The 26,327-nt window shown below is 38.8% G+C and overlaps 1 protein-coding gene across 11 annotated transcripts in view; it reads right to left on the bottom strand.

The window, feature by feature from the left end:
• Positions 1–7,086: 7,086 nt before the first annotated feature.
• The window catches only part of B3GALT1 (beta-1,3-galactosyltransferase 1), a 228,654-nt gene continuing 209,413 nt past the window's right edge, over positions 7,087–26,327 (bottom strand). For 8 of the 11 annotated variants that reach the window (XM_030017463.1, XM_030017460.1, XM_030017457.1 and 5 more), the window contains 2 exons: positions 21,007–21,045; positions 15,381–20,433 (listed from right to left, as the gene is read on the bottom strand). In XM_030017463.1, the coding sequence (XP_029873323.1) occupies positions 19,224–20,204 (981 nt within the window). In that variant the 5' untranslated portion in view covers positions 20,205–20,433; positions 21,007–21,045 and the 3' untranslated portion in view covers positions 15,381–19,223. Of the gene's footprint in view, positions 8,680–15,380; positions 20,434–21,006; positions 21,046–26,327 lie in introns of those variants that run through there. The other 3 variants (XM_030017466.1, XM_030017462.1, XR_003923872.1) reach the window with 2 other exon arrangements.

Raw genomic sequence — 26,327 nt, forward strand, 5'->3', positions numbered from 1 at the left:
GGTCTAATTTAAAATCTGCAATTTGGGGGCTTCCAGAGCAGTCCTATAAAATTTGATTGTGGGGCATCCCTTCAGAATGTTTTTAAACACCATTATTTCTCTGCGAGGGAATGCTGTGTGCAGCTTGTAAATGGTGTGCCTCCCCCTCATGCTTTTCTTAATCAGAGATTTCTTTTCCTTTTCACCACCTACCTCCGCATAATGATGTTGGATGGTGAGATTGGCCTGTGCCTGAAATCAATTAGCTCTGATGATGAATCTGACACAGACCTAAAACACTGCTAATTGAGTGCATGGAAAATGCTGATTTCTATTTAGCAGGGAGCAGAGGATGCCCGCCCCCCCCCCCCCTCCCCCCCCCCCAGTGCTTTTTCAAAGTAGAAAAAAAAAAATGAGACCTTGTTGATAACAAATAGCAGTTGGTATTTTCTTTCCTCTGGATCAATCATGATATAATTTTATTCAGTCAATTGCTGTGGGTTTTTCCACTGCATCAAGTGGGCAGCCTTTCCACCCTCTTGCAATGTACTCATGCATGTGCATGCACTAAGAATGCTAATTACTTTAAAATGAGAAGTTGGAAAAGCAGCACAAGCCTACATCTTTGAGTTCCCTGTGCATGTGCTCTGCTAATGAGCTGATGGAGCAGCTGGATTTACTCAAACCACAAAAACCCCAACAAAGTCTGGTTTACTTGTGTTTTATTACATAATGGTCCAAATGATGAAATACCCAGGCATATTAGTTGAGCATTTGACATTTTAGTTATTCATTTTCCCTCAATGACTAAGAGTAACATCACAGTGCACATAAAAATGTGTTTTTATAGCTGCTTTATGATTGTTAGACTGATCTCGTCAAACTGCTTGCATAGTCACTGTAGTCTGAGATGTTGAACCAAACTCTAGTTGCAAAGTTTTCTGCTTCTAATAATATTCAGAATATGGGCAATGGTGGATCAATGAGCAATTACAGGGACTTGGAAGAGTGTATGGTAAGAAGGAGAAATATTTAATTTTCACTGCATAAACCAATAGGGAGGCAATCTTGTCCTTCTCAGGACATGAATATTTTGCCATCTAATTTTCAAATATGAATTTGAAAGGCTGTGCTTGTTTATTGTCTCCGTAGGGTGTAGAAAATCACTTACGCAAATGGATGCATTTATGCAAAGGAAAAGCTATGAGAAATAGAATTGGATTAGATGGAAAATACATGCCTCTCTTTTTTATTTTTTACCCACAAGTAAAAATTTTAAGAATTAATGAAAACCAGCTACCTTTCAAATATGGAACATGTATTTATTTATTTATTTATTCATTTATTCTGGAAAGAAACTAAATGGTTATTTGGTTCTTTTTCATCCATGTAATAATTCAGATTCATTAAGGAAAGATGCTGCTCATGCATAGGAGTGCTGGGGTTCTCTAGATTTACTTTGAGCAAAAGGCTTTTCTAGTTTTGTCATGTTTACGCTGCATCTGTAGACCCCATAGATCTACTTTGTTTCCTTTGAGGACAATTGAGGTGTGACATCTCAACATGTAAAGGAATTTAAGGTTATTTTGGTAACACAGCTGTCCCTTCACATAAAGGTAGTTTGTGTGGCTGTCATCAACAGGCAATTATAAATAATGAACCAGAACTACCAGAGTATGTCTATTGGTTTTGAGGAGGTGGACTCTGTGCGACTCATGTCATATAAACCCACATAAACAGGCAAAAAGATTATATATTTCCCAGTAGCGAAACTTCTGTGTTCTGGGAGATGGACTGTGTTGGATGGAGTGCTAAACTGGAAAGCCTCTTTAAGGGAGAGGCTTACGTTTCTGCCTGCATCTCTGTTTTTGAAATCTTAGAATTGGTTTTATGAAGCATTCTGGGGAAAAAAAAAAAGGCAAAAAAAAAAAAGTCAAAGAAACCCTGCTGAGGCTGATCTACTTTGATGTTAGAGCCTGTACCTGTGCTTTTTCATAATGTAAAGGGTAAGGAAAGTTTTTTGAAGACTGTTACCAGGAAAGCTCCTTACGTCTCTAACAGTTACTATTCTTTCCAATACATCAAAGAAGGTAGAGGGACCCAAGTATGCCATTATTACGTTAACCTTAACCTGTTAGTATTTGTATTACTAAGGTTGCTGAAAGTTTGGTGGTTTTGTTCTGGCAAATGAGTATCTTTTGCTAATGCCCTGCATTATGCTAGTATTCTATTATTGACCAAGAAAGAACAAAATGCTAAATTAAAGAACCAAGTATAAAATGAAGTGGTCAGCGAACGTGAGCTTGTTCAGAACCAGAGAGGTGTGGATGACAATGCTCCCTCTTCTCCCAAGCTTCCCCACGGTTTAATCAGTCCCTTCGTAGCCTGTCCGGTGGGACGAGGCTCCTGTCTGATAGTGCAGCAGGGCGTCCTGGCCTCGTGGCTCTTGCCGTGAGCAGTGAGCTGTGCCTTTGGCCCTGAATATGCCCAAGCAAGAAGTTAGCAGTGCTCTATTCTGATGCAAAAGAGTACCTTCTTAAAGGTAAACTTCCTCTGTCTCTTTTTGCAATAGAGATAAAGGACTTTGTACTTAAACCAAGAAATACATTTGATGGTTTCCTAGGTTGCTTTGTTGCAGTTTTTAGCCTAAGCTCAAAGCTGTATCTTTCTGACAGTGCAAGATGTGCAATTTGTGAAACTAAATAAAATTCCTAACTGTTTTTTTTCAGCTCTGTGGAAAGGTTGTTGTGGTTGTGGTATTGAGGAAAAGTGCAATAGATATGTGATGGGGGTTGTTAAACCTGGAACTATTCCCAGCATCTCGGAGACTCAGCTGAGAATCCTGTTGAATTTAGGATCTTTTTTTGTTGTTGTTCTTAAAGCACCTATGATTAAAACAAACTTTAACTTCACTGGAGCATTTACTCTATATTATGAGAAATAAGAAGAGGGTGGAGAAAAACACCTTAAATTAGAACAGAGAACCCAGAGGGAAGGGCCACTATTGAAATCCTGGCCCCATGAATTAATAACACTTTACAATAGCTTCAGTGGGACTAAAATTTCACTCCCTATCTGTGTTGATTATGAGCTCCTCGGTTTACTCCTGGGGCTATAAAATGAAAAAGGATCCAATCGTGATTAAAGAGTAGGTGTGATTTGAATGGAAGGTGATTACTAAAATCTCCCTGAAGTCTTCCGCCCTGCTTGTGCTGCAAGCTTTTCCTATTTATAATAGCATAGCAGAGCCATCCAAGCAGAAAATGACACCAGAAGGAAAGAGTTTTCTGATTGTTTCTGATTAGGTTCAGTGCTAACCTTGTAAATCTGTCTGTCAGATGGGGCACAGTCAAGTCATCTGTAAACCTGATGCTTCACAAAAGATTGAAAGGGTGAGGAAACTCCTGCACTTGTGTGTTGCTTGGTATTATTTTTTTTTTTCCTCCAGAAGGATTTTCACAGATAAATCTAGACTCTCAGATGAAAGCTATTGAGCTACATTTTAGCATTATATAAATTACTATACTTACTTAAAACTACTTTGTATTCATGATTTATAGGTATTGTATAACAGTGATTCCTTGTTGGATTTATAAGGCCAACAAAGGTCTGAATTTGAGGTCTGTCCTGTTTGAAGGCAGCGTAGCTTGGATCGGTCTGTGGAAATCAAAGCAGGGCTGTGTCCAAGCAAACGTTACCCTTTACCCTTTTTTTTATCATTGTATTCCATTGTCAGCATAGATGAGCAGGGTCTTTTTCATAGGCAAAGATTTTAATTTTTAATAAAGTAATTGCAGATAATGTCTTATAGTAAGGCTATATGTATTTAAATCCAAAGACAACTGGGGCTGTTACATCTGCATGTGCCCTATAAACTATTTTAGGCAACATAAGAGTTTATGTAAGACTAATAGTACTGAAGTAAATTTAATATCCTCCCCCTTTTCTGGTATAAGCCAAAGGCCTAAAAATACCTTTTGGAAGAGTACTCCAGTGACCTTGTGGCAAATCAGATTGATGTCAGTTTAAATGGAAGACAGCTGTTGGATGCAAAAAATTACTACAAAGTGAATTAAACATTCAGTTTCAGTCCAGGAGAGTAAACAGATTTGTTTTTCAATTTACAGTGTGTTAGATGTACGCTTTCAGTGTTACAGAAAAGTGACAGTGTTTTACTTGCTGTAAAATTGGCATCCTGAAACTGTTTAGTACTGTTTTGGTTTAATGAGGGATATACATTGAAATACTGGAACATGCAGATGATACATTCTCAAATTCAGTTGAGGCAAAAAGCGTTCTTTAGCCTAAGATAAAATTTTGACTGGTTAATAATTGCAAAAGGCCTGTTTTGTTGCATATGCCAGGTATCTGTGGGGCTACCACTTATCAAATATACCTTTTTATGTATTTATTAATGCTAATTACTGCCAAAGCAATACATAGAAAAAATTATTTATACCGTAATATTTTGTAACTCTGCATGTCCCCATATGTTTATCTTTCATAGTTTTGGGGGGGTTTTTTTGTTTGGTTTTTTTTATGCTGAACCTTCATCATCGTTCATGTTCACCTGGAAGTAAACTTCTCTTAACCAGGTATTACGTTAACTTATATTAACTTGTATTTACCAGAAAAATCTCATCTAAAACAGAGGCTCTAAATGCTATTAGAAGTCAGCATGGTTTTATAGAAGCTTTATAGAGAATCAGCGTAGGATAGTGCTGTGATCCTTGCAAATGTGAAGCAGCTGTAACCCAGCTAGGTGGCTGGGATACGGACAAAGCTTCACAGAGCTCCTCCTGGACTGGGGAGCTGACTGCTGGCGATGGCTGGGGACAGTCCCACGCTTCTCCCATGTTCAGCTCATGCTGCTGGAGCTGGAATTATGATGGTCTCCGTGCTGGCGCATTCCCCTTAGGTGCCACTGGAAGAATGAAGCAACTTCTGCAAAAAATAGTCTATGAAAACGAATTTTTTTTCCAAATATTTTTTTTTTTTTTTAAGCCATACTGGAAGTTGGGAAGTGATGCTTCCCCTACCTCGCTGTGTTTGGGATACAGTGCACTTTGCAGATTCCCCTTCCAAGGCAGCATGCAGGCTACAGCCCTCGGACAGCAGGGTTGTTAGAGCAGGTGCCTGGAAATCATCACAGAGTGGTGCGTAAAAGCCAAGGACTAAGAGAGCAGTGATGTGAGAAGCAGTTCTCCTGCTGTGACGTGTTGTCCTTGTGGCTGGAAATGTCTCTTCCAGTGGAGACTAGGTTGGTATTTGGTCACTGCAGAGCACAGAGGGAGTGAGCCTGTGTGTACGTGGAGCACACATGGACCTCCAGAACACTGCCTGTATATAGTCTCAGTGGTTAGTCTGTGCTTATTATTTATACTTATCACACAGTCAAAGAGAAGAGGAGAAAATTCTGTGGCGCAGGATGGTGAGTGCAGAATTGCCAGTACATACAGTGTATTTTGTTATATCGTAGTGTATATGTAGATTGTAAGCGCCTGAAAGAAAGTACCTCAGCTCTGGTTCTCTTGCCCTGCACCAGTACGTATCTTTTGTAAATGCAGTTATTTTCACATGGTGATTTTAGTGCTCACTTTGTGCTGAGCTACGTGACTATAAAAAAATCAGGATGAGGACAGAGTTCCTGATAAAGTATTTAATCGCTCCTGGAAGTGTACACATGCTTTTGTGCTGCTCTTCTTTGTTTATATTCTGCCCTTGCTTTCTATCTGGAAAGTACATGGTAGCAATTTCTTAAACAAAACTCCACTACTTCACATACCACTTTAATTTTACTCGTGGCATTTGATTTTTTTCCAAAAATTGCATCAATAACTGTTCGGGTCTCCAAAGTATTTATTTTTCATTCCCCATTTATATACCCACACACATATATTTATATAAAACAGTTGTGAACCTTGCAGTTCACAAAATAAATTATTTTCCTTTCCCTTTGTTCTGAAATTTTAATTTTTTGCAGGAGGATTTATGACATTGGGGGGGATCCCAGCATTGCAGCACTTAACTTGCTGTGAGAAAACTGAGAGCTCTCGGGCCCCTTGTTCCATCTCCCTCCTCCTCCCTCCCCTTTGCCCTTTCCGTGGACAACTCGCTGTCTAATGAGGAAATCTCTGGGACCCACAGATGTTGTGTTGTGGTTCGTGCAGATGTGTGCGCTGTATGTGCGGACTCTGTTCAGAAGTTATAACTGCTGTTACTTGGGAACTGCCCCTTCCAGGAAAGCATTTCAGAGCTTGCTCACAGCTTTCTGTGATTTAGTTCTTGACAGTCAGCACCGGAGACCGAGATGCAGCCGCACTAACTGTGGAGCAATTTCTAAATGTTCGGTAATATGAACTCCCCCAGGTTTGATTTACTCCGGCAGTCATTTGTGGTTTTTAAAAGCTACCACTATAATTGCAGACAAAACCAAACCAGAGCCTTGATGTCTACGCAATTGTGTGTAATGTGGGGGAAAAAATCCAAACCTGTTTTGTAGCTGGTACTTCAGAGATGTATACCTACAACTTGTCATTTCTTACAATATTTGAGCTCTTGGTATGTACATATCATATTTTTCTTTGACTATCACCTGTGAACTTGCGTTTTTCTGACTAGTCCTGGGTTCTGTTTGTATGTCAACACAAATTAAGCTAATGGAGCATTACTAATGCTTGATAAAATAAATCTGTGCACTTAAAAAATTTGTTACTACTTCTAAAGGCATTTGAAAAAAAAACCCAAACCAAAACCATTTCAACTGTCCCACAAGTCGGGTTCATTTACCTGGTGTGCAAGCCAACGACATACAGAGTCGAGGTATTTTCAAACTAATTTCATTGATGCACATGAATGGGTGCCTGTCTCAAGACAGCACACCCTTGTCTCAAAAATTCTTAGATTTATACACTTAACTAATACATATTCATTCTTACTTTCCTTAATGATTGGTGCTTTCTTCTTCGCCCCCTCAGGTAAATTAGTGCGCAGACTCTTCTTCCTTCATTGTCTTCTTTTGAGTAGGTGGTATCATTTGAGTAGGTGGTCAATGAGTTGGTGGTCATGATCTCCCCTGTAGGAATTACCTTTTACCTATTTCTTCCCTAATCTTGGCAGTTCCAAGTGGTTCTTCAAGGTTTATTGACCAGACCACAATCTATTACCTTTTCTGACATAAACGTAAAACCCCATTGTCAAGTAGTTAGTTCCTAGAGCCTAAATCATGTCTAGTTATTGTTTCCCTATTTTAAATATTAACTGATGGGGGCTGTACACAGGATTTTAGCAGCTCCCTGGTTATTTCAATCGTATTATACATATTAATTGATAACGAGATCTCAGTGAGAACCCTTTAAAAGCTTCTGTTGGAGACAAATATGCATGCATGTTAACTCTATCTAATATAAATACATAACAAACAATGGAAATTAATGCTTCTACTGCTTATCTAAGAAAGATCGTAATCCTTGTCTTGGTCACAAAAGAAATCTTATCTGTGAAAATAATTTTTATAATTAAAGGCAAAATTATTGCCTTCTGGAAAGGATTTCAAAGATTAGCCGTTCTTGTAGAACTGAACTATATTAATGTCTGAATTTATGGTAAGTTAATATAAAGAAAGATTGCTTGTATGTAATGTCCTCTTAGTGCAGATATTGGCACATATAGGAACAAGGATATAAATGCACTTACTTTGCAAGATATGAAATGATACCTATATAAATTCCATTTTAACAGTCAGGCAGGTGAAGCTAAGTTCTTGGTGTATACCATTTAAGTTTATATTATCAACTTCTTTCTGTTTTAGATATTCTTTCAAACTAGCATGGAAGAAATTTTTCCAGAAAAAAATTTTTTTTAAGTTGAAGTAATTTTATCTATTGGTGACATATGTTGAGGAAATGGATTACATGGTTTATAGTTAAATTAAGTCTATGTTGTAATTCAAATTTGATGTATCTAATACGTATTTTTGGCTTAAATGCACTGTTAGAACTGAATTTATTGGAAGGCGTGTTAGAATGAGTTGTGGGAAAACGACAGAGTGCGTACTGCTGCTTTTCATCGTCATGTGGGTACTGATAGGATTAAAAGTGCAGTTTCACAAATATGTACTTTAAGAGCTGTTAAGATAAGTCTGTTGCCAATTGTCTGATGTGTTCCAGGCAGCTGCGAATGCCACAGATGATGTTGCCTCACCCATTGTGAATTACTGCTTAGAGGAAATACATGTCTTGGCATTACAGCAAACTGAGAATAAACTTGTGGATCAGAGACAGTGGTCTACATAAATTTCAGAACACGTATGTTTTTCTGAAGCTTTGTTATTATCTGACATAGGCTTCAAAGATACAAATAGTTTTGTCACCTGTAGTGTATCACTTCCACTAAAATTTCTGCAGCTCCCAAGTTTTTTGTCTCCAGTCCTTACGTGTAAGGCTCCTTTGTTCGTTCTCCTGTGCAGGGTTTCTTCACCTATGGGCAGTGATGTTGTTTTCGCATCCTTTCATAGAATCATAGAATGGTTTGGGTTGGAAGGGACCTTTAAAAGATCATCTAGTCCAACGCCCAGTCTTCAGCTGGATTGGGTTTTCTTGCTCTCAAACAATAGCATGATTAGTAAAAGTAAAACCTGGGAAAGGACAGTCCTGTTTGCTCAAATGTCTCCTCCTGAGCTGTCACCCATCCTCACAGCACCTGTCAAGGAACAACAAAGTGTTTCTCATTTCATTTCTCTGTTTCATATGCATGTTGCCAGCCAGTGTGCACATGCAAGTACAACTTTCCAGGTGCAATTTTTTCTATTTTTCTTTAAAAATGTTTGCATTACATCAAGCATTTTTTTTTCCTTAAACAAAATGCAGCCTTACCGAAATTGATGCATTAAAAAAAAAAACCAAACCCCTAACCTGCTAGGTACTTTTGAAATGAAAGGGATGGAAAAGAAGAGAATGAAATATGATTGATGATCAGAGCTGGAAAGGGAAAACATGGGCAGGTGGTAGTATTAACACTGACAATCCATATGGTTTTTAGTTTACTTACTGATGTGGCTGTCCCAGCATTCAAATGAAATGTAATATACTCCTCTGAAGTGATATTTCTCTTGGGTTTAGCAGAAGATAAAAGTGCAAGCTTGTTTTCAATGACATTTCCAGCACAGCAATTTAAAAACCATAAAAAAAGTTAAAGCATTTCATCATCTAAAATGTCCAGGAAATAGATGATCTGTCACAAATGAGACAACTTTATCTGCTAAGGGTTCACTCTCCTTACAGACTAGAAATCCTAAAATGTAATGTTTGGGGGCACCATGATTTATTCTCCAAGGTAAAATGTGCTATTCCCCAGTGGAAGCTTTGTGCCAAGGTGTAACCAAGGATCCTGCAAGGTTTCTGCCTGGTGATGCTAGAAAGCGCCCAAACTTGGGGCCGATGTGAGTCTTCAGGATGTAGGATCTGTAGGATCTCAATGGGTCAGGATACACTTCATTTGTGCTCTTTAGTAGCCATGCTATGAGGGCAGCCCTTTTTCTTAGAGGTGGGAAGGACCTGCCAGCCTCATCAGTCAGGAAGGACCTTCCTTGCTAAACTCTGCTTTCCTAATATTGCAACCAAGGAGTTTAATAAACATTCTTGCCCTACAGATTTTGGTTATCTAATTGGGGTGTAGTCCTCTATGGTACTTAGTGTGTGAGACATTTTTCTATTTGTCTACTTAGACTTATTATTGGATGCATTCTTTTTGTTTGTAGTTTATTTTCATAGAGTTGGTGCTTCTTGGGCATGAAGGTTTTTGTTATAGGACATCCCTAGAGTTCAAGACAAGAAGTAACATCTGAAGCTTAAACCTTCAAGTGAATAGAGTAGAGGTCTAGATATTTCATAGGCTAATACATGTTTAGATTAACCTGTGGACCTTCTTCCCATGACTCACGTTTTAGGAGATGACTTTGCCCTGAACAAGGACAAACAGTAGTAACCCCACACTAGCTACCTCAATTGCACACTTAACTAGTGTTTTTTGGGGGGAGAATAAGAGTAATCAGTTTACGTTTACTTAGTCTGATCATTCTTCTAAGCATATGGATGGATATATTGTCTACATGATATCCCTGACATTCACCTATCTCTGACGTGCAAATGTACAGCAATATCTGTCATGTTAGGCACATTTTTGTCTTGTGTGAATGGTGGGGTTTTTTGATCTTGTTTCTTTATTGATAAAACAAATGGCCAATAACTCCTTTGTCAAGTACTGGCTTGCAAGGTTCAGTTTGTTTTCATGTAGATACTACATGTTCAAAACCCCTTTTAAAGGCATCTGTGAACCATTGTGTAATTTATTGCACCTAATTAACACAAGCAAATACTTTTACAAGTAATTAAATGAGTTTAAAAATGTTGCACGACTCACCCATCTGTTTGAAGTAACAGCTAAATTGCAGTATAATACAAATTAAAATATACACTTCCATAACCTGTACTTCTAAGTATATGCCAGCACTTGCATTGTGTGCATGTATGTTCCTCTATTAAAAAATGTAATTTTAATTACATGCTATATACACTCTTTATTCTAGCCCATTAGTTTTATACCCATGTGTAGAAATGCTGAATCCAAGCAACAAGGCAGTAAATAATGCTGGCTTTTAATGACCAATTAAAGCAGCCTATCATCAACCTTGGCATCAGCTGAGTTTGCGGTTCAATGTACTGATATGCTGTAATTTGTTAGAATAAAATGGTACTCGGGAAGTACCAAGTGAGCCTCATCAGTACAGGATACCACTCCCCAGAGGCAGCAAATACTTCGTTTCATAAACCATCCTGCAACCAAAACTTGGTAAAACTGGCAGGTAAAGGATCGGTTCCAAAGTAATGGCAAACATAATGCAAAGCTTCAGTGCACCTCGATGACTTCATCCTGAATGATCTGAACCTTTCTGTGGCCTTCGTGAGGGGAAACGGTGTTCTATATAAAGGAAGTTCATTAACTAGATACTTTTAAAAATAGCATGGGTATCTTGACACCTGCCATGTCTATAGCTACTCTAGCTCTGTAGACTTGCTGTCTGTTCCAGATGCTAGCACAAGTTAATTTTCTGCTTTAAATGTGATAATATAAGACAAGCTGTCCTGTCTGGTGAAACTAATCCAATAACGCAGTCGTTGATACCTCAAAAACAGGGACAGCGAAAAGTACTGCTGTGCTCAGCCTTCATGCAAATACTCTTGTAATAGATTCAGTGCCAGATGTCTGACTATTAGAAAGATAGGAGGAAAGTGGAGGCAACACAGGGAGCAGAAGCAGATAAAAAGATTAAAACATTGAAATTATGGAATAAGGTATACTTGATTAAATGGAAGTTAAAATTAAATGTGAAAAAATGCTGTTTTGAATTCTGGTGAACTATTCAAGGTTATGTGAGGGAAGGTAAAAGGAACAAGGAAAAAAACATACAAAGAAAGCGTGTGATACCAAGATGTGTTAGGCACATTTCTGTCTTGTGTGAATTGTGCAATAATCTCTGCAGGCAGGGGCAAGATGAAAGATGATGGACCTGTTTTTTCCATACACCTAAAACTAGACTAGGCAATACAAACGAAAAGGTTCTTGAAGGAACTACTTCAAGGGCTACTTGTCCTCTCAAACTCACTGAATTCACTTTACCAGGTATTGGACAGTGTAGGACCGTAAACCCTTCAAGTAGGGACCATCTCTTCATAAAACCCTGTGTTCTTATTTTTGTGGCTGGCTTGAATGGGTACATTGGATGGGAGGATGCTGAGCTATGTAAAAGCACGTTAGGAAAATGGAAAGAGTGATGGAAACAACAGGGAAATGTACCAGATTGAAGCAGATTAAAAGTGCAGAAGAATGCAGCGAGGCTAAAGAGATTTTTGCAAATCAAGCAAAAAGCTGAAGTGCAGAAAAGAGAGGGAGGAGAAGCATGTGGTGGAAAGTCAAGGTGTCTGTCCTATCTTATGGTAATGGCTTTAAGTTGAGACTGGCAAACGCTGTGCAAGTCTCAGTTTTGTAAGAAACTAATAATGGAGAGAAGTAAACAGTCCTGCAAGGAGAAGAAAGAATAGTAGGAAAGCAGGCAGGTGACAGCTTTCCAGGGCTTTCTGGCAGAAGGAGGAGAGATAGGGAATAGAAATGTGCCGAGGGCTAAGCCACCACTGAAGGACCTGCTGATGGCTGGAGTCTGCTCTTTGAGATGGGGCAGCTGTGGTGATGGCAAGGGCATGTGAATGTGGAAGGGGAGCTCTTTGGGTGCTGGAACTACACTAAATGAAGAGCTAGCTGAGCACAGGGAAAAGGCAGGAGGTTTAGTGTTGCTTAAAGGTGAGAGACTAGAGCCAGAAGGGGTCCTCACCAAAAGTTTTTGACCATAGTGGCTGGTCTGACAAATGCAGGAGAGGACTTGCCGTGACTGCAAAAATAAAAGCTGTGTAGGGAATGAAAAAGGAGCAATTGCAAGAAGTAGGTATGGCCCTGTGGGGCTGTTGCTCTCACCAGTGGCATGTATTTGTTAGCGCTGCCAAACAGACTTTTTATGAGCAGAATGTAACATGTTTGTGAACTGGCAGAGAGCCAGGTGATAGATAACTCAGCACAGAGTCCTCTCCTGTCAAGAGTTAGTGTTATATGCCTGCTTTCATTGCACACGTTACAAACCCGCAGGTCTCATGTTCTACTTTTTCTTCATAAGGAGTAGGCTTAATGGGAAATTGGAGAGATTGCTACTTGCTTTGTCTTCCTGCTTGCATTTGAGAAGAGTTGCAGTTTCTGGTGAGTGAAGTACCGCCTGGAATACAGTGTTCTTCCCCAGAAACCTTGATGATATCCCAGTTGATTTCACTGTGAGTAGGAGTAAGACCCAAGTTGGACAGAGAGAATGAAATTCAGCCCTTTGTAAAGAGGCATAAATCCCCTTGAAACCAATGGGGCTTGTGACTTGAATCAAACCTGACTTGCCTCACACAGCTCAATCCAAATGCAGTCTGCAGTACAGCAGATAATGGAGACCAGTGTTTTACTTCATTGCCCTTGAATATGTATGAGGATAAGATCTGATGGATAATGGATAACTGTTGAAACTTCTTGCAATAGAGGATTCTTTTTGAGGAAGGATTTTAATGAAGTTGAATAAATAATAAAAAATTTTAGAATGTTTCAAAATGTTTTATCCCTTTCTGCTCTTGCTACACTTCGGCACTGCTTTTCTTTTAAGATGTTCCTATAAATGTCTCATGCTGAGCAAGAATTGATGCGTGATCTGAGCATGATGCACTTGGAGCCCGGTGGCTGCTGTAGCAAGATGGATGAGTCCAGGCACTGGTTGTGGCTTATCTCACTTACGTGGCTGCTACCTTTATTGCCAAAAGAGGGTGGATGTCGTGCTACATAATTTTGTACTCTGGGCCCGGTAGCACTTCCCTAATGATACTGTAGGGAGCTCTCTGCTTCCCCCTTGCTTTTACTGCTATACTAAGGTGTTTGAGAGGTCTGCTTTCTCTCTGAGGAAAGAGGTCATGCTAGAAAATAGGCCAGAGAAAGGAACTCCTGAAGGAAAAAGGGATGTAGGGATTGGAATTATTCTTGATAGTCTTGACTTAGCTGCAGATGTAGTAGGTGTTACCCCGCACACCTCAAGTTTGCGATATTTGCTTCCTCCAAATAAAAGTTGTCTGCATTACAAAACCATTGCACGTAATTCTACACAGCTTGATATGTAAGACTGCCTTTGCAGAATAAATGCTCAAAGATAAATCTCGCATGACGAATAAATCGCCTCTTGCTCTCCTTAGCTCTTTGAGGTGAGGCAGAGATATAATGTGGAGTCAGCTAACATGCAGACCTAGCAGAAAAATGGATCTTTTTTCCTGTGTTAGGCATGTCATCAGAGGAGATACTTGAGACAACTCTATTACAGGGGCAGTTGAATCAATAAGGCATATTCTCTTTTTTTTTTCCCAGATGACTCCTTCCATTTCATAAGTTCCTATTTTTAACAAGAGAAAAGTAAGCAGGTATTATTCAGTACAATATTTCATGTCATATGGATCTCCTTTTCTGGCATGTTGCTGCTTGAATAGGCCTGCTTCAGCAGTTTTAAGAAGGTTTTTTTACATATTGTTTTCACTTAGGGCAGTGCAAATTTCTTTAGAAATCTATGACAATCAATTAAGTAAATGAGAAAATAGAATGCTTGTAATTAAGATAATCAAGCTACATGAAATCCACCCTACTAGTGCTAATATCTGTATATCTCCAAGCTGTATATTAATTAAACACCATGTAAGTGTTGCAATTAGACTCAGGCTGCTATGGTGAAAACAAGAGAAAAATGAAAATGATTGGAGGGGTTTTTACTGTATGTGAAACTCTTAATTGTTTTAAAGCATCTTGTTACGATTTGTAAGGTTGCTGCATCGCTGCAGATGCTCCTGGGATTCCTGAGGACTCTGTAGCAGGCTTCAGCTGCTTCTGAAATAGGTGACACAAAGGAAATACACTTTGGTTTGCAAAAGCTATGTTTCTTCTCAGGAGTGCGTGTTATTTTCCCCTGAATTTCATGAATGAGGTTGGGTTACTGAGCTCTGAAACCAGTAGTCAAACAGATTGGATGTTTCATTCTACATAGGAAACTGCAAAGGGGTGAATGGAGAGAGAGGAATTATTCTGGCTAGTTCTTACAATAAAAGGGACTTTGTCCTGCTTTTATGTTCTTTTGTTTTGTGGGGTTTTTTTTGATGTGAAGACCCTAAGGTCACCAAGGCCTTTCTACCAGACAAAACACCGTCTTAATATATTTGTATTGGGAGACAAACACTACATGAGACTAACTGGATAATCTGGATGTATTCAGATTGTGCTGCTTCATTTATTTCCTGGTGCTTTTTGGTAGGCTTGGGGAAGCAAAAGCTCTGTCAGAGTCAGCATGTGGCTCTAAGAGGCCAGGAGAGGACCCCTTCCCTCTATATGGGTACCCTCCCAGCAGTCACACAGCAACTTCAGGGTGAGTTTATTGTGGTTTTATGAGATGTGGGTTTTGGGACATTAGTGCTTTCTCTTTTTTCCCTGTGTGTAGCTTTTGATGGCTGCAACCATACTCATCAAGGTACCATGGAGGTAGCAGAAGAATCATGTCGCAGGCCAAGGGAGTCAAAGAGCTTCACCACCTTAGAACTGCCAGACTTCGGTCTTGTTAGCTGGGGATGCCAAAGAAGCTGAATAGGGCAAAGCAGCTGATGAACCCATCTGCCAATTTGCCAGATATTGCCATGGCTGTTTTAAGATTAAGTCTTTCGTGTCAAGTGTAGTAGTACACCTGATCAGTGTGGACAGCAGCTTGAAGAAGTTGTTGCACAAATAATGAATAAAAGTAATATTTTTGTTGTGTTTATTTTTTCCAATTGTTTTTTTTTAGATCTGCTTTTACAGCACAATATTCTTCCTTACGAGAAATGAGCCTATTCACTGGTATTGTGTTTTCAGATAATACCATTTACATTTCTAGAAAGAAGTGAAGAAGAGAAGTTACAGGACACCTTCAATTTTTCGTATGATTTTGTTCTTAATTTTTTTTATTATTTGACATTGATACAAAAAAATAGTATCTTGATTAGCAGCTTTGCTGGCAATCCCACAAAACTGTAAATAATACTTTAATCTAAAAGAATGCACTCCTACAGACACTATAGATAAAACAATATATACAATTTAGACAAATAAATACATAAGTACAGCCAGTCATATATAATGATACACCTAAAGTTCGGTTACTGTTGACAAGTTTTTCTAGTTAATTACACTCTTCATTTACAAATTGCCATTGCCATCTACATTATAAAGACAAAAAAAAAAATTCCAATAAAGAGTCAAAATTGATACTTAACGTTATATTAGGAAAGATGGAAAAAGAAGCTTGAGACTTCTGTTTAAATACTCTCACAGTTTTAGCAAAAAAAATACTTTTGTGAAAAACTCATCCTAAAGAGAGGCATTTCCCCCCTAGCTTCTTCCCTCAATGTGCTGTGTTCATGTACATATTGGAATCAAAATGTGACTATAGTCACACTTTTGAAGCAACTAGAAGCCAGCACGTCTTAACCAAGTTGTCATTTGTCCCATGCCCAGTGAAACAAAATGATCTGTAAGTAACAGAAATATTTCTTTTGATTAAAGGAAGCCTAATGCAAACACTTTTTTGTTAACAGTACCCCATGTGGCACAAACACTGCTGAGTGGAAGGGACAGTAAGCTGTCCCTATGAGTAGACATATTGCTCCCTTTCTATCTTCAGGGTGCAATACGGCAATTACTGAGCAAAGAGAAAATAATAAATCTGTTACCTAGGTGTAACAAGCTAGTGAAGTCTAGTATCAGAAAATTAATAGAAGTAGAAAACTAGGCTTTTGTTGTGTTCTTTTAAATTCGCTTGACAGTAAAAGAAAAAAAAAATCTTGTACATTCAAAAGTTAGGGCACACATGCTTAAGGCTCTTGAAACACTGAACAAATATAATGCCTAACTCATCTCCATGCATAACAGAATACTACATAGCAAGCAGACTACACATATATACAGCTGAATACAGAAGAAAATGCCTTAGAAATATGTACATCAATTTCAAGATGAACATTTACATTTCTGTTGAAGATCTATCTCTTTATAAATGGCAGGAAATATATTTTTTTCAGATACTATTTTCAAGGTGTACCTTCCAATCATTAATGCAGTCTACTTGTAGTAGGAGAAATTCAAGGCTGCCATGCTACTTAAGCCCTGAGGTATCTGGATTGGGAGCCCTGCTGTCCTCTTGGTTACTAACCAAAGGCCACAGAAGCATCAGCAGGAGAAGTAAGGCCACCAAATCCATTCGGCTGTGGATTCAGAAACCCCAAATTACTGCACAGTGTAGAGGGATAGTAGAGGTGATTGCAGCCTGTGGGTTGAAATTACTACAAAGTGTGTTCCCAGCAGGGTGGCATCCATGCTGTCTGATTTACCTGAGGGCTGGGGATGAACTTCACCCTTGTTTCCCTTCCTAAACAAGCATATTCTGGGGCTTGGGTAAGGAAAGCTGAACTTATCCCAGTCGGTGTGTGCGTGTTATATATTCATCTATGCAATTAGTTGGACCTTGTTTAGCTAGAGTTCTGAGTTTGGTAGGAAGCAAAAGTAACTTTAACAAGGACTAGGTCAACTAGGGAAGGATAAATCTTAATTATGCTGCAAGAGATTCTGTATTTTTATATAAAATTACTGTTTTTCATTTATGAAGGGTGCACAAGCTCCTGTTGATTAGCAGTAACTCCTGGGCTATCTGTTGTGTAGCTTCACCTTTAGATCTGATGTAGATTTGTTTCTGACAACTACTGCTTGTGGCTTGAAGGCCAGGTACGCTTTACCTTACAAGTGGTTCCTTTCGAAACAGTAGTGCTGCATCTGTGAATAAGACTAAAAATTTGTCATGAAACTACAAACCTTTTGCGGTAGCATCTTCATTCCTCTGTTAGCATCTTCATTACTTTATGTAAAGTGCTATGTACACCTATGGCAAAATCAGGTCAGAGTTTTCCTTTAAATTCTTATTCAGTAAATTTCTGACAACTTTAGACAACCTGAATAACGTACAGACTTAACAGTTTTTCATATGTTACACGTAACGCCGACTGAAATGAATGAGACTTTTGTGTGTGCTGTGGATGATGTGAGTAATCTACGACCAATAATATATTTGGTGAGTTTTGTGTCTTTGTAACTTGTCTGTGAATTCTTCGTTCCAAGTTATTTGCTGAGCAACGTCATATTTTAGCGCTTTTTTAGAAGGTGGTGCTGAATAGAGATGGCTTGAATTTATCGAAGAATTTTCCAGGAAATAATTCTCACAATATTTCATTAACATTCATATTCAAAACACATAAGCACATTATGAAACTTGAATAAAATCTTGTGTATTTGATTTCTGTCACGTGCTCTGGGGATCTCTTGAGTGGGACCTTAGTGAGTGTTGGCTCTGTGATGAGTAACCTGGGAGCTGCAGATCTGTAACAAAGGCTAGAATTTGTTTTTCTGTAATAGGTGATTCTTAAAAGCCCTCTATTTTGCTGTGAAAGTTGTACGTAACTGTTATGTACTCTGTTGCCCAATCAACAGAAAATTGTTTGCATTCTTTTATTGGACAAAATTCTACTTTTCTACACCATTAAAAATCTGCTAGATTCTCATTCATATATGTACTGTAGCAAAAACTAGAGCTTACGCTTAAAAAGCTGCTTCTGTGTTACTTTCTTGTAGGTAAATAGTGCACTGATTGATGTTGAAGAAATATACTGCTTATTGACACTTTTATTATTCAATATAATTATATATTGCTATGCAAGATGCTTAATGGAGAGATCCACTGATACTAATGAGAAACATTGCACTTGCTTTGAAATTAAAAGGTATTAATACTTTTCTCATGTATTTTTAAGACAGTTTTTCATACATCTTCCCTGTCTTATTTCACCTACACATTCTACTTAATTATAAAAGTGTGTTACATCTTTTAGGGGCTACTTTAGGCAGTGGAAAGAAATGGGGTATCTTCTGAAATAATTTAAAGGAATACTGTTTGGTAAATAAAAATATACTTCGGCGTGTTGGTTTGTTTCCTAAGGCCTGTGAGACTTTGATGTTCTTACCTGTCTAAATTCTGATATTATACCATCAGTAAGCTGTTTGGGAATAGCACACGTTGTACTATAAAATATACATGTCAAGATAGGTGTAAGGTCAGTGCAAATGTATACTGCTCCATTTATTAACAAAGCTCTAAATAGAGATGGTTGTAGGGTGTCAAAAAGGAATAAAAGTATGTTTCTAATTCTTCATTCTTAGGGCCCAAGTCTTATCTCAGAGGCTGGGCAATGAACTGTTAAGCAGCTCAAAATAGTTTACTAGTGTCCTTTTACATACAGATGCAGGAGCTGATATGTGTGATAGAGGATAATATACAAAATCTGAGATTTGACTCTAGATCCTTTCGGTCGGTGTAATGTCCTTATGAAAAGAGCCTGAAGTCTGTAAACCAGTAGTCAAAATGAGAATGAAAAATCAGTCATTAAAAATCCTTTCACAGTTAATATCCCACAGTTTAACCTGTAAATCAGCAGATCGCTTTGTCAAAAAATAACCAGACTAAACCAAAATTACTAAAAAAGGTATTTACATCTGTAAAAATCTTAACATCTAAGATGTTTCTTGCTGGACATGTCATTCCAAATTCTGTGCATTTCTTCTGGTGTTATCTGGTGCACTGTGATGACCCTGCGGTACCTGCACAAGCTGTAGGCCATTTTCCAGTGATTGAAGCCACTGTTTTGGAAGGGGTGAATGCCCAGCTTCCGAAGACAGAGTCCAACATACACGTCTTCAAGATGAAGAAGTCTTGTATGAAGGGAGGTTTTGTAAATCAGTTCCGCTACGTCAGCTGAAAAAATGTAGCCGGTGCCTGAACAGAAGGGTGGGTAATTGCTGTCGGGATACAAATCTCTTGGCATGTACCACTTACTGCGAACATCTCTTATTGGTCCTCCGTTTATAACGTAACCAGTGAAGTACCTTCTCCTTGGCTTGGTGTTAGGTTTGAGCAGCTTATAAATAAGATTATCCATATTTACAAAAATATCACTGTCTGTCTTCATAACATACTTCGCTTTTGAACAAAACGTTGCTACCCACCTCATCCCCATCAATGTTTTCAGAGTGAGGTTATGATAAGAGTCGATAAAATCTTCCACAATAATGTCGTGAAAAATTTGGCTTTCTTGCTCTACCATTTGATTTAACACAGGATCTGCATTTTTTCCAAGAAGAAATAGTGTGGTGATTTTAATTCCTTTAAAGTTGTTTTCGTCTCCCCACGTTTCTCGAATGGCTTGCCTTGCATCAAACTCTTTGTGAGTTGTGCTGATAAGAATGACCAAAAAAGGGATGCTCTTCTCACATTTGTTGGGTTCATTGATAAGAAAGTCAAAGGAATGTGGATTTATAGGTCGAGTTCTTATGTTGCCAAAGGAAACATTTTTTCTGGCTATGGATATGCTACTGAGCTGTCTGTGGCCAGTGTAGGAAGAAGTAGGACGAGTTATACTTAAGTACCAAAGAGCGCTTGCCCAACAAACTACTGTCAAAATGTATAAGCATGAGACCTTTGAAGCCATTGTTCCTCTAGCTCTTCTATTCCATGTGATGAATAAATAGCCTTCGTACCATGAGCGCACCTATGTCCCAAAGAGGCAGCATATTATTAATGAAACGTGAAAGTTCGATATATAAAAGTAACTCTGTAATCATTCATGGATCTCACATAGGAGCTATTAACCCTGATGATACTCAGCTTTTCTTCTTTTACTAGCAGTGGCTTCCATTTCTTGGAATTTTCTGTTATTTCTGAAAAATATGAAGAAAAATTTTCCATTGCTCGATCATGAAAGCCTAGGGCAATAAAAACAAGCTTAAATATGACTGGCCATTAATAAGCTAAGTGTCTTAATGCATTTCTCGGATATCCTTTTTTTTCTCATGCGATACCACAATGCAAGATAGTGTACTAGAATATCGCAGTATAACTGAAATAATGCTTTTATGATTGATAATTTCTCATAGATGATAATATATAAAAAAAGTTAAGCATGCATAGCATGTTGGCTACTTAGGTAATTTTAAAGGTATCTGAAAATAATTTTCTCGTTTCTAGCATTTTCTTGCTTCCTAGCATTTTTTTCTGGACAATCTTTCAAAATATGGCATGGAGCATTTTAAAATTATTTAAATAATGAAAAATAATTTATCTTAGGATGAATAGCATTGGTGGCAGCTATGTACATGAATACCTAGAAATCTCATTTGATCTAAATGTTGTTAATATCTGTCCTGCTACCAAGAGCATACTTTGGTGGAAATCAGACAGAATGGCACTGATTGGTAAAGGTACACGAGAGAGAGATACGTATGCTGTCTTACCCATGTAAAGATCAGCGCCTGAGTAGACTCCATAAAAGTCTAGAAATAAATTAACACAGTTCAGTTATTTTTGTTGGCTTCCTTCTCTTCTCCCCCCAACCAGTATTTACTTTTCATGAGCAAACATCATTTGTATACTATGTAAGATAAATCACGATGGCAGCCTATTAACGGTGTCACTTTGCCGTCCGGCATGCAGAGCGCTTGCCGACCCGGCTGGGGTTCCTGCACCGGCAGCCCTTCCCTGCTGTTGTGCCCATCCTGCCTCTGGCACTGGGGAGCTTTGAGGCTTCCCTCGATCCAGGGAATGTGCCAGCCCTGAAGCTTCCTTTGCTTTTAGCACGTCTCCTGGGAATGAGTTCTGTTTATCATCATTTCATGGAAATGAGACAAGCTGCATTAAGCCTGCCGGATCAGTGCTGACTCCTCCAAGGCACACCAGTAGCTGGAGAGTGCCTGCAGGCTCCGCGTTCCTGGGTTTTGTCATTGCGTTGCTTCAGAGCTAAAGGGTAGTAGAAGCATGCAACAAATGACCTTTACACAAGAGTCCTTGAAATAGTTAATATTTACTTTGGGTAGAAAAAAACATATATGGATTCAGATAAAAAGATAGATGCCCTGTCTTAGAAGTGTCCTTTCTGCTTCCACAGTGCTTAATGTGTTGCTTGGATTACATCAAAATGCTTTTTAAGGAGCCCATGCCTCCCCTGCGTTGGATATGTACAGTCTCCTTTTCCTTTCTCTGAAAGCAGAAGAGAGTGTGGCCCTGGAGGTGGCCCCGTGGCAGGGTCTCCTGCCAGATGATCTGTTGCTTAGGGTTTGTGCAGACAGAGTCCCCCTCTAGGCAGGCTATCAGAGTTAAAGGACAGTTATCCTGTGTCACTATTTCACACCGAAGTGTAAAAACAGCAGAGAAACAATCTGAACGTTTGCTAAGTATGTACAGACCATAATCTCCTTATACATTCTTATCGGTAGTGCTGTCCTGCCCGTCTTCATTACGTGCACTTTTAGTTATTTAATGACCAGAACCCACATACCCCTCTCCCCTTCCATGAAACAGGAGAATGTGAATTTGTGACCTGTTTCAGAGCATCATCAGTTTCAATTGATTTTGCCCTATAGGCGGGGCAAGTTAATGAGGTAGAGGTTGACTCCGATCTCCTTCACTACTTATCACAAGGCTTGGGGTTTGTGATCTTTTCCCACCAAAGAGTAGCAGTAAATGCTTGGGAGCATTATGTTTAAGTGAGGCCTTTAATTGCCCCATAGGGCTGCAGAACACAATGATCTTGGCGCACACAAATACATCCTTGTAAATAAATACATTTGTGATAAATATATACACAAATGTTACTGTAATGTCTGAAGAGGGGATCTGGCCTGCTGTGTAACAACCCACTGGGGTCACTGGGACGCAGTTCTGAGAAAGGCAAAACACATCCCTGATCTGGTAGGTTGGTTTTCTTTCTGGCTTTGTTGTGAATCTCTAATAACCGCCCTCACTGGAAATCCCAGCGGGGAAAAACACCAGGTGTGAAACGCCATAACGTAATGAAAACATAAGAGCGTAAAGTCTAGAAGACTGTGTTAATAAACAAATACAGCAGTCGTGGATTGGAGATGTAGAGTAAGAGCTATGTAGGTCAGTGTATTTAATGGACTCCAGCATTAAGGTCTCACAAATACATCTAATATTCAGCATATGATGAATTATTTTTAGGAAACTATATATTGCATTCTCTAAACATGTATATTCTTCTACATCTTTTGTCTAATAAAGGCAGCTGCATTAGTTCCCACGAATACTGTGCAGATATCTGAGGGAAAGGAAAATTGTAACCAGTGCTTCTTACAAACTGCAAAATTACATGAAATAGCTTTTCAGTCCAGCAATGTCATGGCTGTGACGTCCAATCTTGTGTGCTCTGAAAGGATTAGAAGCAACAAAAGCCTTAAACCATTTTGAAGAAAGATTCTAAGCTATGGTAGGGATTTTTTTGCTCAGTTATGAAATCTACAGGTAACTGTCCAGGATGAATATTTCTTATATTGGCCCTTGGATTGCTGTCTCTTGAAATAAGTTTATCTTTTTCCTGTTGTGTGTCTGGTTTTTTTAGTTTGTTTGTTTTGCCTTTTTTTAAAGAAAAATAAGAGTTTAGATGGTGTTCTTTGGTTTTGGAGTGTCTTACACCATCCCTGTGGTAATTATTTAGCAAAGTGCAGGGGAAGTGGTTAAGAGTGAACTGGCTGTAGTTTTCTTGACAAATGAAATTTTAGATTTAATTATTTTTTAGGAAGATTGAGGGGAAAACCAAAAAGAGAGCTCCCTGCTTTCCTGTGATGGGGTCTCTGCTATTCCTAGTCTGCTGTGAGGTGAAGATGTGAAGATTAAAGTTCATGTTCCTATTTTACCTGAGCTTTTTGCTATATAGGGGGAACAGATTTGAAATAAAATAGCACAAACAAAATTGGCAAATAGTGCAAATACAAAACAAAATATGCTGAGGAGTCTTGGTCTGCTATTTTAGCTGATGACATTGTCACTTTCAGGACTGATCTCTCATTCTTTGTAGGATCGCAGAAGGGGTTAGATAAGTAGCTATGTTGTGTATTTTTTTGGCCATAGGGCAAATGCTCCTACAAGAAATAATTTTTTTCTTGTAACATTGTTCCTGCACAGTAATTCCAATAATGTTTAGCTTGCACAAGCAAGAAAATACATAGCTTGATTAGGCAGGGAAACATGAACTAAGCAGTGAAATACATATTTTGTGATGATTTAGCAGTCAGGTATTTCAGAGGTTGCCAAATTCTGTTATAAAAGATGATGCTAATTCATCAAGGACCTAAACAAGTGCCTAGCTCAGGCTTTCCTAGAATTACTCCTGTGTTGACAGTATCTTGCAGAATTATTCACAGTATCAAAGTCTGTGACAGCAAACCTTTTCCTTGTCATGTGTTGTGACCTGAAACTAAACTCTGCAGCCATGCAGTATTTGGGAATTGTATATCAAAGATGTGAATTACAAGGAAGGAAATCAGAGTGTAAAATGAACGTGCTCAAATTACAGTGCGTTAAAACTTTTGTGTTAGTTACTCATTTGGAAAAGGGGAGGAATGAAGTGTGTGAACTAAGGTCACTACTTTCATCTAAAGAACAACTGAAAGCACTTCGATGCCCACATGTTATCGTGGTTCCTTTAGCAGTTTGCCCAGAACTTCTTCAGAACATTTTTAACCTAGTCAATAATACATATATCAAAAGCTGCCTTAAATATTAACATGAGTGGCAAAATCATTACTTTATTGTGTTTCTAGTCCTGACACTGGATTCACTATATTGTCACTATAAGGATGACTTTTATTTTATTTTTTTTTTTTTTAAGTTTTGCTATGATGTTCTTGAATTTGCTGTTGAAATTTGAAGACCTTCTAACAGCAGATTATGGGTTGTCACAGGGAGAGCGGAAATCTTTTATCAGCTTTAGATTTTGTCTGTTGGGATAGGGTACGTCGCATTGGGGGACATTGGCACAGGCAAAGGGAAGTGTCACCTCTTTTCCTTTGTTCCGTGGGGCGAAAGAAAGCTTTTTAGCAGGGCAGCAGCAACGTTAAGCACTTGGATCCTTGACTTTAAACATGTTTTAATTCAATCTGTCCCTTATCCCAACCTGGCTGGCATACTGTAAGTAATCAAAGGCTCAAGCTTTGCTAGGGTAGAAGATTGTAAAAAGCAAATGTTTAGCACCGTGTTTCCATATTGTGACTCAAAGTTGTGCACTTAATTGTGCTATTCACAGCTCATGCTGTGCAAGCCAGAGAAACCACCCAGTCGGAGCACGGAAAGTAGTACTGTGTAACTTCTCTAAGTAATTGACCTGAAGGAGACTGTATTTGCAGCAAACATTTTACAAGCTGACTGCACATCAAGAATAATCCTCCAGATAATGAGCACATTTGAGAATCTTGCTAACTGTTCATGGGCAATTTTCAGGCAGACGTCAAATGAGTTCAGCAAATGTTACTCGCCGACTGCAATATTTTGCTAATATTTTGGAACGCTGCTGTCTCTGCTGAGAGGTTGTTGGTCTTTTTCTTTCAAGAAAGCCCATCCTATGTCAGTGCAGTTGCATTAATGTAACTAGATCACGGTGGATGCACATGATAGAAACCACAGCTTTTGAAGCCTGGCATGTTGCCATAATGGTAATCCATACCATGTTGCTACCTACTGCTGAGGCATAACGTAGGTGCTGAGTGGAGGCAGTCAGGATGCTGAGCCCCGGGGATGACCCCAAGTGAGAAGCTGAGGGAGGCCGCAGCTGCTCATCCTGACACCCAGGAGCCTGCTAGGCAGAGCACCACCGAATCAAATTAACGCTGTGCATCTCTGCCAAAATGTACCTTTTCCTTTCCCTGAAAAAAAAGAGGGAATGCAGCTGCTCAATTATTTAGTAAATGTAGCAAACTCTTCTCATTTCCCCTGAAGAGAGATTTTTGTAGGAGTTTTCTATGATTGTGGCTTTCATCTGCATATAGACCAAGACATTGAAATGTCTTCATCATTTACGAAGTCCTTAAATTACCTAAGGAAAAGTCTGTGATTATTACCAAATCTCGTTGAGAAGATAATTATCCTGAACATTAAGAACACATCTACAAAGAAATTTGGAGATGATGTTATGTTCTTGGCTGTATGTTTTCATAGTAATTTCTTGAGGAAATTCTGGACAGATGGCATAGGTGATTTAACAGGAGATTGCAAGCTCCTCTCTGGCAACTTCATTTGAAGGTTTCTTAAATATTCCAAATGCTTTTGCTGTGCTTGGGTGTAATGGACCTGAAACCAAATCAGTGCTTCAAAGGAAGACCTTCCCCTCTAGAATATAAGTGGTAAGGGACTGTAACAGATGTAGGAGCCACAGTCTTGGGTTGAGGGGAGGAAAGTACAAGTGTTCATTTCAGGTCTGTGTTTTTTAGAAAAATCAGTTCTTCCACTTTGGGGGGTCCCAGCTGTCATATGTTAACAGAGGCTGGCTTCCCTTCTCTTCCTTCAAAAGCAACAAGAACAAATATTTTCTGAAAATCAGGCTATGTTTTAAGATATGCTGTTTGTACATAGAGAGTCATTCCTTGTTCACAGAAATATTGATGATGGGCTTTACCCTAGGCAGTAAAAGAATGTGAAAGCAAGTATTTGCACAAGTGATTCTTTCATACTAACAGTTCTCTTTTTATGAATGGTGATTTGCAGATGGTTTATGCTGTATTTTATCACTGAATTGAAGAATTGAACTCTGGAAATAAATTTGGGATTT

This window comes from Aquila chrysaetos, chromosome 6 (genome assembly GCF_900496995.4).
Source record: "Aquila chrysaetos chrysaetos chromosome 6, bAquChr1.4, whole genome shotgun sequence".
Classification (NCBI taxonomy): domain Eukaryota; kingdom Metazoa; phylum Chordata; class Aves; order Accipitriformes; family Accipitridae; genus Aquila; species Aquila chrysaetos.